Here is a 12,666-nt window from a genome sequence, read left to right on the forward strand (position 1 = left end):
TCCTCAAGCCAGAAACAGTTTCTTCTAATTTCTTACTTCTTCTCTCTGACCCCCAGACATTCCTTAGAATTCATGTAACCAAACTACTAATTTATGAGGTCAGGACACTGAGATTCTGAGAAGTGAAATCTCTGGGTTTAAAGGGCCCATGTGATTAGGTCAGGCCCAGCCACATAATCTCCCTTCATCTTACAGTCAGCTGTGCCATACAGTATAACCTAATCATGAAAGTGACATTCCTCCTCTTCAGTCTGTAAATCAGGGGGCAGGACTCTCAGGAAGCCTCTTAGAATTCTTCGTAATACAAGTTGCATGATTTTTACCAATATGAGTATAACAAAGTAGAATTGAGATCAGGATCCAGAATGTGTATATATTATAAATATAGATATATTCTATAAACAAGAAACTGAATTAGGGGTGTTCCTAGCTTCCTTTTGGAGAAAAACTTATCTGACAGTCCCTGGATAGTAATTCCACTTTTGTAATTATCCATTTACTTAGTTGTATTCCTCACGAATTGCTAATATCATCAAAGGCAGGAATCATGTTTTATTCATCCTTGTATCTGTAATATAAATATTTTTAAATAAACTGATATATATATTCAAAACAAAATCTGAGCTTATTGTTGAGTTTTCACCAACTAAAGTAAACTCTAGCCAGCTTAAATTAAAAGGAGAATGTATTATAAGAATACAGGGATGTCACATGGACTATTAAGAGGGAGCCAAACAACTAAGACTCTGAAGAGAAGGAACCAGGGTGACTTAGGGATGTCAGCAGAATGGAGTTCTGAACCCCCTGTTTAGCCTTGAGCACTTCCGTTGGTCTTACTTAGCTACTACTCTCCTGACCTCTGTGTGTCTGTTCTAAATTTTGAGTCCTTGGGAGGGAGAATCTGATTGGCCCAAAATGAAATGGGTGTCAACCCAGTGAGGTTAAGGCAGGCTGGCAGTATTACTCAGTGTAGACATTGCCACTGGAGCCCATCACAGGAATCACTGTGAGCTGGCAGACACCCAAAAAATGCTGATAGCTGACTGATTACAAGCAGCTTCTTGTCATTAACTCGCTGACAGACTTAGGAAAGCATAAAGCATAGTTTTGATAGTCCTGCTTTGCTATCTTTCTCCTGCCTTGTAAAGATCACTTTCATCCAGCCCCAGTACACCTACTGTCTGTCAGGTGCCCTGCTACAAGCCGGGGATGCCAAGAGCTAAGATACCATCCCCGTGCTTAGAGAGGAAGAACGAACAGCGCAGATAAGGTTAACAGAGCACGGCAAGCACAATATGGGCGCCCACAGGGCTCTGGACTCGGGAGAACTGGTCTCGCTCTCATCCATGGCAGAACTCCATTATCTCTCTCCCAGCAGCTGTTAAAGGTAATTATGAAAACACCAATGAACAGCTACGATTCCTGATTGTGTCCTGTATGGGGCGCCCGGGCCTAAGGAATTTATGTTAATTATATTGGAAAGGAAAGGTTAATTATAAAGCAAATATTTCTTCCCTTATGAGAATCATAGACCAGGAGGGGTCAGGGTCTCCAGAGGTCGTTCAGTTGAACTGCTCCTCTGTGTGGAAATGCCTCCCCTCCTTTGGCTTCCCTCTTCCAACTTCTTTTTCTTTTAAATTGCTACCTCATCAGGTCTCCTCCACTTGCTCAATGTTGAGGTGTGTGAACACTCACTAGTAAGTGAATTATAAAGGATTATGAACTGTAACTTCTTATAGCAGCTTTCTTCTCTCCATTGAGAGTAATTGTAGGTGCTTAATTCTGTGAGGTTTAAAAAAATTAATACAGGCTTTAAAGGCCATTAAAGTCATACTAATTTGGGGGGAAAATCATTAAATTATGAAGGGATAACTTGGCTGATTTGAGCTACCTTCGTCTACTTAATCATGATTTCTCAATAACAATTTATGTGCTGCCATATTTTTAATGCTGGTAACCTTTGAAAGAGATGTGAAAAGCCATCTGCTTAATTACTGCCAAATATACTGCGCCCCAGGAGCTCTGAATCTGGAGCAGACACATCCTGTTGGCTTTCAGCTCGAAACTAAAGCTGAGCTCTCTTGTGTTATTCGATGGGGGAAACTGAATGAGAAAGGGAATTACCACTGGGAAAATGCTATTATTTATCCTGGGGTACCTGATTACTTCTATGTATGAGCAAACTGCTGAGGAATGAATTCTACTCCTGAAAAACAGTAGCCATCTCTTAACATAATAGTGCATGCTCAACCATCTGTAATGCTGTCAGAAAAAAATGTATTCTTCATGCACTGTGTCATTTGACGGTTTTAGTTGTTCTCCCTTTTGTTTTGGTTTGGTTTGTATGCTGTATAATCCGAAAATCTGAGAAGGTCAGAGCAAGAAGTGGTACCTAGACTTCATCTCTATTTATACTCGGCCTCATTCCACAAAGAATTTGCATCAGCTTAGGATTCATACAATTCAACCTATATACATAAGAGATCAGGAAACTGAAACTCTTAAAAGTGATTTCCCCCAAATCGCACAGCGAGTTAGTGGTATTCTGGCCCTGAAATTCCTACTTCTGTTTCCCTATTGAAGTGAGTGATCTTTATATTAAAAAAAAATAACTATGATAACTACAAACTGTTTGCCAGACACAGTGTTTGCCCAGATGATGTAATGGAGAGTAGGAAGGACATGAGTCCTATCCTTAGATGCTTACCATCTAGGTGGGAAGACAGATTTGAAGCAAATGTGCCTATAAATCAGGTAAATTATGAAAGGAACAGTACTTCTGTAATTGAATAGGATGTTATAAGCATATAATGTTCATCCTGAAAGGCTTGTTTCAGGAAATAACATTAATGGTGAACTATGAAGAAGAAGTGGGAATAAATCAGACAAAGAACTGGGGTGACAGGCACGCAGAGCAGGAGATCACAGGGTGAGAGAAGGTCGGAGGTAGGTGGAGCTTGGCTCAGCCAAGAAGTGAAAAGAAAGCCTGTGTAGCTGGGCTGAGGCAGAGTGGGCGGGAGACAACGAGAGGAGCCCAGCGGCGGTGGCTGGGGACAGGGTGCTTCGGGCCTTATAGCCTCCCTAACAATTTTGGATTTGATCCTAAGTGCAATAAGAAGCCATTGGAGAATTTTAAGCTTGTGTTAGAACGGTAATAACTGCTGGGTGAAGAATGGGCTGGAGAGAGGATGAAGACTGTACGTAGGGAAACCAGATAGGTTGCTGTTACCTTAATTCCAGTAAGAAATGATAGCTTGCACAAGGACAGGATGGAAAGAAGTGGAAAAACTCCAGATACATTTTGAAGGCAGAATCAGCAAGACTTCTTGATAGTTGGATTTACAGCTAAGGGGTGACAGGTTTCAAGAATGATTCCCAGGTTCCTGGTTGAACAACTGAGCAGATATTGTTGACGTTTACTCAGGTGAGGAAGATTGATTATGGAATCCTCTGGACACTGAGTGGGATAAAGAGCTCCATTTTATTTGAGATGCCTGTGAAACATCTAGTGATGATATAAAGTAGGAGTTGCATATGCAGATCCTAAGCTTAAAAAAAGATGCTGTTGAACTGTGTGAATTTGGAAGACATCAATATATAGTCAGTCTTTGAGCTTATGGGAATAATTCACCTAGTTGAGGTTATTGAACTCACATGGGAAGACTAGGTTGGGTGGATTTTAAATTTAATAAAGGCATTTCAGGTAAAGGCAGTGGTATGATTAAAACACCGAAGCAGGAATGACATGGACCAATGGGCCTTTTTGTTTTAATTGGTGAGAAGTGAAAAATAAAATGGAATTGGATTCTGAGTGTCCTCCTAAATCAGGTAGTGGCTAGCCTATATACACTGGTCACACAGAGAGAGATCTGTGAACAGTCTTAGATCTTTGCACACCAGGAAAAAGCATTTTTGTGAGCTTCCTTGGTTTATATTGTGAAACCTAAAGTCAAACCACATAAATCTTGAGATAATTATATTGGTCATACATCATGAATGAATAGTGAAAGATAGATCTCCCATGGATCCACGGCCTACCATTTGCCAGTAATGTGGTGGAAATAGGCCCAAATAATCAGAAGCGATATTCTGGGAGTTGTTCCGTGCCTGTCACCCTGGCGATGAGTTTCAGCTCCCGCCTTCTCTGCTCCAGTTAGGATGAGGAGGAGTAGAATTAATGTAACCCGCAAAGCATTGTCCATCTGGACCTCTGTTCTCACCATCCGTCACTCCTCCTTATGGTGTCCACCAGTGCAGGGCCTGTCATAGACATCCCATCATCCTCCATTTGGCAGAACAAAGTTAGAAGCCAAGTGAGGAGGCTGGGAACCTTTCCAGTTCAAAGAACCAAATGCTGTAGACATTAATGGGGCCTAGAGGTTACACATGCCCATTTGAAAAATTTATACTCTGCAGTGCTAAAAGAGTTGATGCCTTTCCAGAATTATCCACTGCAACACCAGGCTTACTGAGCAGGATTTGGCTAGCTCCTAACATCAACATTCTCTGTCACTAATAATTGTATCTTAGCATCCATTGAGTAATACATCTCTTTTTGTTTCTAATAGCTTTGTATGCTTGAAACCAAGTATATATTTGTTTTCTTTTTTTTAGACATCTAACACATTTATTATTGTGTTGTCTTCTTCAGTCTGTATATATGCAACTGAGATGGGATGCAATCATCATAACACATGACACATAATCCTTCCCTAAAAAGGATCATAAATGTGATATACTAATAAAGGAATAGATGTGATATACTCCAGGTTGTTGCTGTCAGCCAATTAGGTAAACTAGAACACAGTCATTAAGTTGTGCTATGTGCCAGGCAACATGCCAGGCAACAGCAATTGGGAGGCAGGATATACAGGACTTAGTTTCTTCTCTAGATCTAGCTGAGAGGATTAGACCAGGAGGATAATTTAAATAATGCTGTAATCATTAAGACCACATTAATAAGGCTGTTACAAAATAAGTACCTGATTGCTAAATCAACAGTTCCTCTAGTCTAAAGGACAGAGACAACTGTGGGTTGGAGTGTTTTAAAGTTTGTTTAAATGGACAACAGGAGTGTCTGACTAGAATGGCAGGTTGGTGTCAGGAAGTAGCAGAAGGTACATGTGGCAGAAGTTCCTGGTTATAACCCTGTATCTATTTACCCACCTTTCCCAGTAATAGAACTTCCAATTTTTAGTGGGATACTTGGTCATCAGAATATAAATACATTTGACCATGAAAATAACTTTGGACAAAGGGTTTAAGCAACTATGGTAGGCACAATATACAAGAAGTTTCCTTAAAAAAAGTAAGCCCCTTTCTTCTTGCTGACTGGAATGAAGACAGCTGGAAAGCCTTTTTTTTTTCTTTGGTATCATTAATATACAATTACATGAGCAACATTGTGGTTACTAGATTCCCCCATTATCAACTCCCTACCACATACCCCATTACAGTCACTGTCCATCAGCATAGTAAGATTCTATAGAGTCACTACTTGTCTTCTCTGTGCTATACTGCCTTCCCCGTGTCCCAACCCCCTACATTATGTGTGCTAATTGTAATGCCCCTTATTCCCCTTATCCCTCCCTTCCCACCCATCCTCCCCAGTCCCTTTCACTTTGGTAACTGTTAGTCCATTCTTGGGTTCTGTGAGTCTGCTGCTGTTTTGTTCCTTCAGTTTTTGCTTTGTTCTTACACTCCACAGATGAGTGAAATCATTTGATATTCATCTTTCTCCACCTGGCTTATTTCGCTGAGCATTATACCCTCTAGCTCCAACCATGTTGTTGCAAATGGTAGGATTTGTTTTCTTCTTATGGCTGAGTAATATTCCATTGTGTATATGTACCACATCTTCTTTATCCATTCATCTACTGATAGACACTTCAGTTGCTCCCATTTCTTGGTTATTGTAAATAGAGCTCCGATAAACATAGGGCTGCATATGTCTTTTACAAACTGAGCTTCTGCATTCTTAAGGTAAATACGTAGGAGTGGAATTCCTGGGTCAAATGGAATTTCTATTTTTAGTTTTTTGAGGAACCTCCATACTGCTTTCCACAATGGTTTAATGAATTTACATTCCCACCAGCAGTATAGGAGGGTTCCCCTTTCTCCACATCCTCGCCAACATTTGTTGTTTGTCTTTTGGATGTTGGCCATCCTAACTGGTGTGAGGTGATATCTCCTTGTGGTTTAAATTTATTTTATCTAATGATTAGCGATGTGGAGCATCTTTTCATGTGCCTGTTCTTCTTTGGAGCAGTGTCTGTTCAGATTTTCTGCCCAATTTTTAATTGGATTATTTGCTTTTTGTTTGTTGAGGTTTGTGAGCTCCTTGTATATTTTGGATGTCAACCCCTTATCAAATATGCCATTTATGAACATATTCTCCCTTCCTATAGGATGCCTTTTTGTTCTACTGACGGTGTCCTTTGCTGTACAGAAGCTTTTTAGTTTGATGTAGTCCCACTTGTTCATTATTTCTTTTGTTTTCCTTGCCTGTGGAGATATGCTCATGAAGAAGTTGTTCATGTTTATATTCAAGAGAGTTTTGCCTATGTTTTCTTCTAAGAGTTTTATGGTTCAATGACTTACATTCAGGTCCTTGATCCATTTCAAGTTTACTTTTGTGTATGGAGTTAGAAAGTAATCCAGTTTCATTCTCTTACATGTAGGTGTCCAGTTTTGCCAACACCAGCTGTTGAAGAGGCTGTCATTTCCCCATTGTATATCCATGGCTCCTTTATCATATATTAATGAACCATATATGCATGGGTTAATATCTGGACTCTCTGTTGTGTTCCAATGGTCTGTGGGTCTGTTCTTGTGCCAATACCAAATTGTCTTGATTACTGTGGCTTTCTTGAAGTTGGGTAGCGAGATCCCTCCCACTTTATTCTTCCTTTTCAGGATTGCTTTGGCTATTCGGGGTCTTTGGTGGTACCATATGAATTTTCAAACTATTTGTTCCAGTTCGTTGAAGAATGCTGTTGGTATTTTGGTAGGTATTGCATTGAATCTGTAGACTGCTTTAGGCAGAATGGCCATTTTGACAATATTAATTAATTCTGCCTATCCAAGAGCATGAGATGAATTTCCATTTATTAGTGTCCTCTTTAATTTCTCTTAAGAGTGTCTTGTAGTTTTCAGGGTATAGGTCTTTCACTTCCTTGGTTATTAGGTTTATACCTAGGTATTTTATTCTTTTTGATGCAATTGTGAATGGAATTGTTTTCCTGATTTCTCTTTCTGCTAGTTCATCATTAGTGTATAGGAATGCAACAGATTTCTGTGTATTAATTTTGTATCCTGCAACTTTGCTGAATTCAGATATTAGTTCTAGTAGTTTTGGAGTGGATTCTTTAGGGTTTTTTTATGTACAATATCATGTCATCTGCAAACAGGGACAGTTTAACTTCTTTCTTGCCAATGTTGTACCATCCTTGCATTCCTGGGATGAATCCCACTTGATCATGGTGTATGATCCTCTTGATATATTTTTGAATTCTGTTTGCTAATATTTTGTTGAGTATTTTTGCATCTATGTTCATTTGGGATATTGGTCTGTAATTTTCTTTTGTTGTGATGTCTTTGCCTGGTTTTGATATTAGAGTGATGCTGGCTTCATAGAATGAGTTTGGAAATATTCCCTCCTCTTATATTTTTTGGAAAACTTTAAGGAGCATGAGTATTATGTCTTCTCTAAATGTCTGATAAAATTCAGCGGTGTATCCATCTGGTCCAGGCATTTTGTTCTTGGGTGGTTTTTTGATTACCAGTTCAATTTCATTGCTGGTAATTGGTCTGTTCAGATTTTCTGTTTCTTCCTGGGTCAGTCTTGAAGGTTGAAGAAATTTGTCCATTTCTTCTAGGTTATCCAGTTTGTTAGCGTATAGATTTTCATAGTATTCTCTAATAATTCTTTATATTTCTGTGGTGTCCGTTGTGATTTTTCCTTTCTCATTTCTGATTCTATTTATGTGTGTAGATTCTCTTTTTTTCTTAATAAGTCTGGCTAGGGGTTTATCTATTTTGTTTATTTTCTCAAAGAACCAGCTTTTGGTTTCATCAATTTTTTTCTATTGCTTTATTATTCTCAGTTTTATTTATTTCTTCTCTGATCTTTATTATGTCCCTCCTTCTGCTGACTTTGGGCCTCATTTGTACAATTTATTTCTAGTTTTATACCTTTGTTATCTGAGAAGTTGGTTGGTATAATTTCAATCGTTTGTAATTTACTGAGGCTCTTTTTGTGGCCTAGTATGTAGTCTATTCTGGAAAATGTTCCATGTGCACTTGAGAAGCATGTGTATCGCACTGCTTTTGGGTGTAGAGTTCTATAGATGTCTGTTGGTCTATCTGTTCTAATGTGTTGTTCAGTGCCTCTGTGTCCTTACTTATTTTCTGTCTGGTTGATCTGTCCTTTGGAGTGAGTAGTGTGTTGAAGTCTCCTTAAACGAATGCATTGGTATTTGCATGTATTTTTAATTCTAAGATGTTGTGCATACGTTTTCAACTGAAAACTGAGGAAATGATTATAATTTGAACCATTAACTTAACATTTACTGTGTACTGATTCTTCCTATTTTAATGTCCACAGAAATGAAGATGCAGTCAATCAGATGGCTGTTACTCCCTTTCCATTACCATCAAGTTCCCCATCTTCTATTGAGGTAAGATGGCCCCTCTTTCAATGGTAGAAATTAGATAGGTTTGTCATGATCATTTCCCCCAAATCTAATATTTTGTTTTTGGTATTTGTATTTTAGTATCTGGTATGCCAAACTCATGGACTTTATTTAACAAAGAAATTTCCCTAATTAAAATAGAAAGTATTTATGGTATAGTTATAAAGTTATATAAAACAATGTTAAACACATTAGGACTTAACTGCATAAGTATTACCTTCCTCAGAGCTCCTTAAGGTTTTTTCTAGATAGATTTGTCCTAATTGGGCATTTCAGAATTTATTATAAAACTTTTTTTAATAACTGAATCATACTTGTTTCTTTATGGTTTCAAAACAACTTAATACCTATGATTACAAGTATTTTTAAATAATTGCTTTCATCTATTATTGGAGAAATTACTTACTAGTACATGTTATATCAGTCAACTTCTAGAATTAAAAAGATGGACAAACATTAGCTAAATAGCAGGATATGTAATCAGCTGAGGGAACATTACATTCTCTTCACATTTTTTAATTTATTGAATTATTTTTTAGTTCCAAAAAGAAACAAATTCCTTAAACTAATCAAATAATGCAGAGTTACCAGAAGAAAAAGTTAGCTTTCCTTTCCCCACTTCCCCAAGGAAATTAATATTTACCATTTAGTATCTTTCTACTTTTTCCTTTGCCTCTGCAACAAAAATAAATAGCTATATATGAATAGTGAATCTTTTCGTAAAAATTTGATCATATAATATACATTGTTTTCATTCAACAAGTATTCACTGTGTACATATTGTATGTCAGGCACTACTCAGAGATATAAAGGTATGAATACATCAGATATAAGGCAGCCTGTGGTTCAGCTTACATTCTAATGAGGAAATTAACTATCAAATAAAGAAACTAAAAGAATGATTAATAGTGGTCAGTGCCTTGCAGAGAATTAAAATAGGGAATATGGCTTGTGACTATTTTGGCCTCTTAGACAAGGTGAAATTTAAACAAAATCAAAATGATAAGAAGGAGACTGACACAAAAATAAGAGGGAAGAACTTTCTCTGCAGAGGGGACAAAAATAGCTCTCAAGTGAGAATAAGCAGGGGGAGTTTGAGGATTGTCGCTGGATGCATGCTGGGAGCCTAGAGAGTAGTAGAATATGAGCGAGAAGGGGCAGGGAGCTTTGTGAGTCATAGTAAGAAGTTTGGGTTTTATTCTGTGTGCAGTAGAAGCCACTGGAAGGCTTTTAACGGGGATGAGGCATCTTGATGTATAGTCTGCTAGGTAGAGAATGGACTGCAGGGAGGTAAAAGTAATACACTAGAAGGCAGAAGCCCATGTGAAACCTGATTGCTGTTAGATGAAGATTGTGTCTTGGTATTGGAAGCAAGGAAAAGTGAGCTGATTGTTGATGTTTTGGATGTTGAGTCAGACTTGATTGATTAAATGTGGGAGCTGAGAAGAAATAGAGAATCATGGATAAACCTAGATTTTTTACTTGAGGAACTAGGTGGATAGCAGTGCCATTTACTACTATTCTTCAACAGACTAAGTTATTCTTCAACAGGGAGGCAGAAATTAAAAGATTTGTTTCAGATAGGAAGTTTGAGATGCATATTATACATCCTTCAGGAATAGATTCTATACATTAAAAAGAAAAAACTTCCTTTTTCACTCAATATAATGACCATATTTTAATATGCTCTATTAAAATGTTTTTCCAATTGACAGATATTCGGAATGATCTTCCAATGTTTTGCCAGTAAAAGAATATAGAATAAATAATCCCTGTGTGTATGTGTCAATCACTAGGTACTAGTGCTTTTATTTCTATAGCATAGATTCCCCCAATGTACAATTGCTGAGTCAAAAGCTATCCAAGTTCAAAATTTTAAGCTTTATTGACCAATTACTATCTGAAAAGATTGTAGTTATAAATATGGACTCACCACCAAAGCCGTTTAGCCATGCTTTGCGAACACTAGGTGTTTCTATTCTAATTAAGACAGGATAGGCAGTTAGCGTGGTGGTGAAAAGCCATACTACTTCAGTTCACATCCTTGCACAATCATGCCCTAGACACATGACCTTGGTAGTTAGAATATCCTCTTTTGTCTTCACCTTATTTATCTGTAGGGAGATAATGATAGTTTCTACCTCACAGGATTATTAAAATTAAGTAAGACATATATATCTTACCTGGCATATGGTAGCTATTCAGTAAATGTTAGTATTTAATTCCTAATTCTTTTGTGTTTATGGAATGTCATATAAATCTTTTTGGAGGGGTGGGGCTGAAATAGGGGAGTCATTTTTTAGAATAATTTTTTCTATAATATTATTAGTTATGAATGTTCCCACCAAAATATCATCTTCTGGGAACTGAATTTTAAGAGAATGATTGAATCTGGTATCTACTGTGTCAAGCACTGTCTTAGATGTTTTCAGTATGTTGTCCCGTCTTGCATTTACATCCAGCCTTCTGAGAGATAGTATTATGATTTTCACTTTACAGAAGAAAAGACTGGGGTCTAAAGAGGCTAAATAGCATATCCACTTGCCCAGAGACAGTTATGTTATTCGGCATCAGCTTCCTCATCTATACCTGAGGGTGTTACCACCAAACCTCCTAGACTTGTAGAGAGTAAAAGAAGTAATATATATAAAGCATTTAGTATAGCTTGTGGTGCAAAGTAAATTGCTCAATAAATGTTAACTATTTACTTGAATATTTAAGTAATATTTAACTCAATTTTTAAGTATATTATACAATATTAGCTAGTTTTCATTTTTAATTGTACCAACCACAAAAATGGTTCTAATCAGTCACCTATGAAAAATAAATTTTATTGTATTGTAATTAATACATATGAATTGAATTACAGTTGACCTTTGAACAATATAGGATTTAGGGATGCTGACCCCCACACACAGTCAAAAATCCACTTTTGACTCCCAAAAACATAACTACTAACAGCCTACTGTTGACCAGAAGCCTTACTGATAGCATAGCCAATTAACACATATTTTATATGCAATATATATTAAGTACTGCATTCTTAAATAAAGTAAGCTAGAGAAAAGAAAATGTTTTTCAAATTGTCATAAATCCCCCCAAATTTTCCAATATATATACTAAAAAAAATCTTTTTTAAGTTGGACCTGTTCAGTTCAAACCTGTGTTATTTAAGGGTCAACTGTATTATAAAGAAAGTGTTTTTGTGTCTCTCTGGATTCTTGGCCTCCAATAACTGCCACCAAGTAATGAGCTATAACCCTCTTATGGGTGGTATCTGAGGTATATAGGTATGCTCTGGTCCCCTGTCCACTTCCTTATCCCTTCCCATTTGCCTGTGTGTCCCCTCTTGCTGTGCCTTTTACCCTACAGCTGTTCCCAGTAAGTACTTGAACATAACTCATATTTGACATATTGCTGAGAGAGCTAGCCCATTTACATCATAAAGCCAAATAGATTAAATCAGCCATATCATTATTAAGTTGGATCCGATGATAATTCAGCATATCAAATAGCACTACTATTATATATTAATGGGATCTCATATTCATTACTTTATTAAACAAATATTTATTGAACCCTTACCATGTGTCAGGCACAGTTCTGGATACTAAGATTGTAGTAGAGAACAAAATCACTACATCCATTTGAATGCTAAGTAGAGTGAACAACAATGCTAATAGAACATTAAAAAGTCTGAAGATGGAGGTTTTTGTTTTAGCTCTACCAATTACCTACTGGACAGATGACGTTAGTAAAGGCAGTTACCCTCTCAAGGTCTGCCTTTTCCTGTGAAGCCAAGTTTAATAACCTCCCTCTTCTGTGTCAGCAGGTAGTTATGAGGATCCAGTACTAAATGTAGGTAAAAGTATTTTATAATCCATGCAGCTGTATACATATATTAGGGGTTATTAGCATTTCTACTGCTGTACTCTTGGTAATTGCAATACTGTTGGGGCATTATATAGTAATA

General features: G+C 37.3%; 1 protein-coding gene across 8 annotated transcripts in view; it reads left to right on the forward strand.

Annotated features, from left to right (window-relative positions):
- The window catches only part of PATJ (PATJ crumbs cell polarity complex component), a 392,045-nt gene that overhangs the window by 285,757 nt on the left and 93,622 nt on the right, over positions 1-12,666 (forward strand). For all 8 annotated transcript variants that reach the window (XM_057500268.1, XM_036911254.2, XM_057500269.1 and 5 more), the window contains exon 30: positions 8,606-8,678. In XM_057500268.1, coding sequence (XP_057356251.1) covers positions 8,606-8,678 — 73 coding nt within the window. The remainder of the gene's footprint in view (positions 1-8,605; positions 8,679-12,666) is intronic.

The sequence above is a fragment of the Manis pentadactyla genome, chromosome 4 (genome assembly GCF_030020395.1).
Source record: "Manis pentadactyla isolate mManPen7 chromosome 4, mManPen7.hap1, whole genome shotgun sequence".
Classification (NCBI taxonomy): domain Eukaryota; kingdom Metazoa; phylum Chordata; class Mammalia; order Pholidota; family Manidae; genus Manis; species Manis pentadactyla.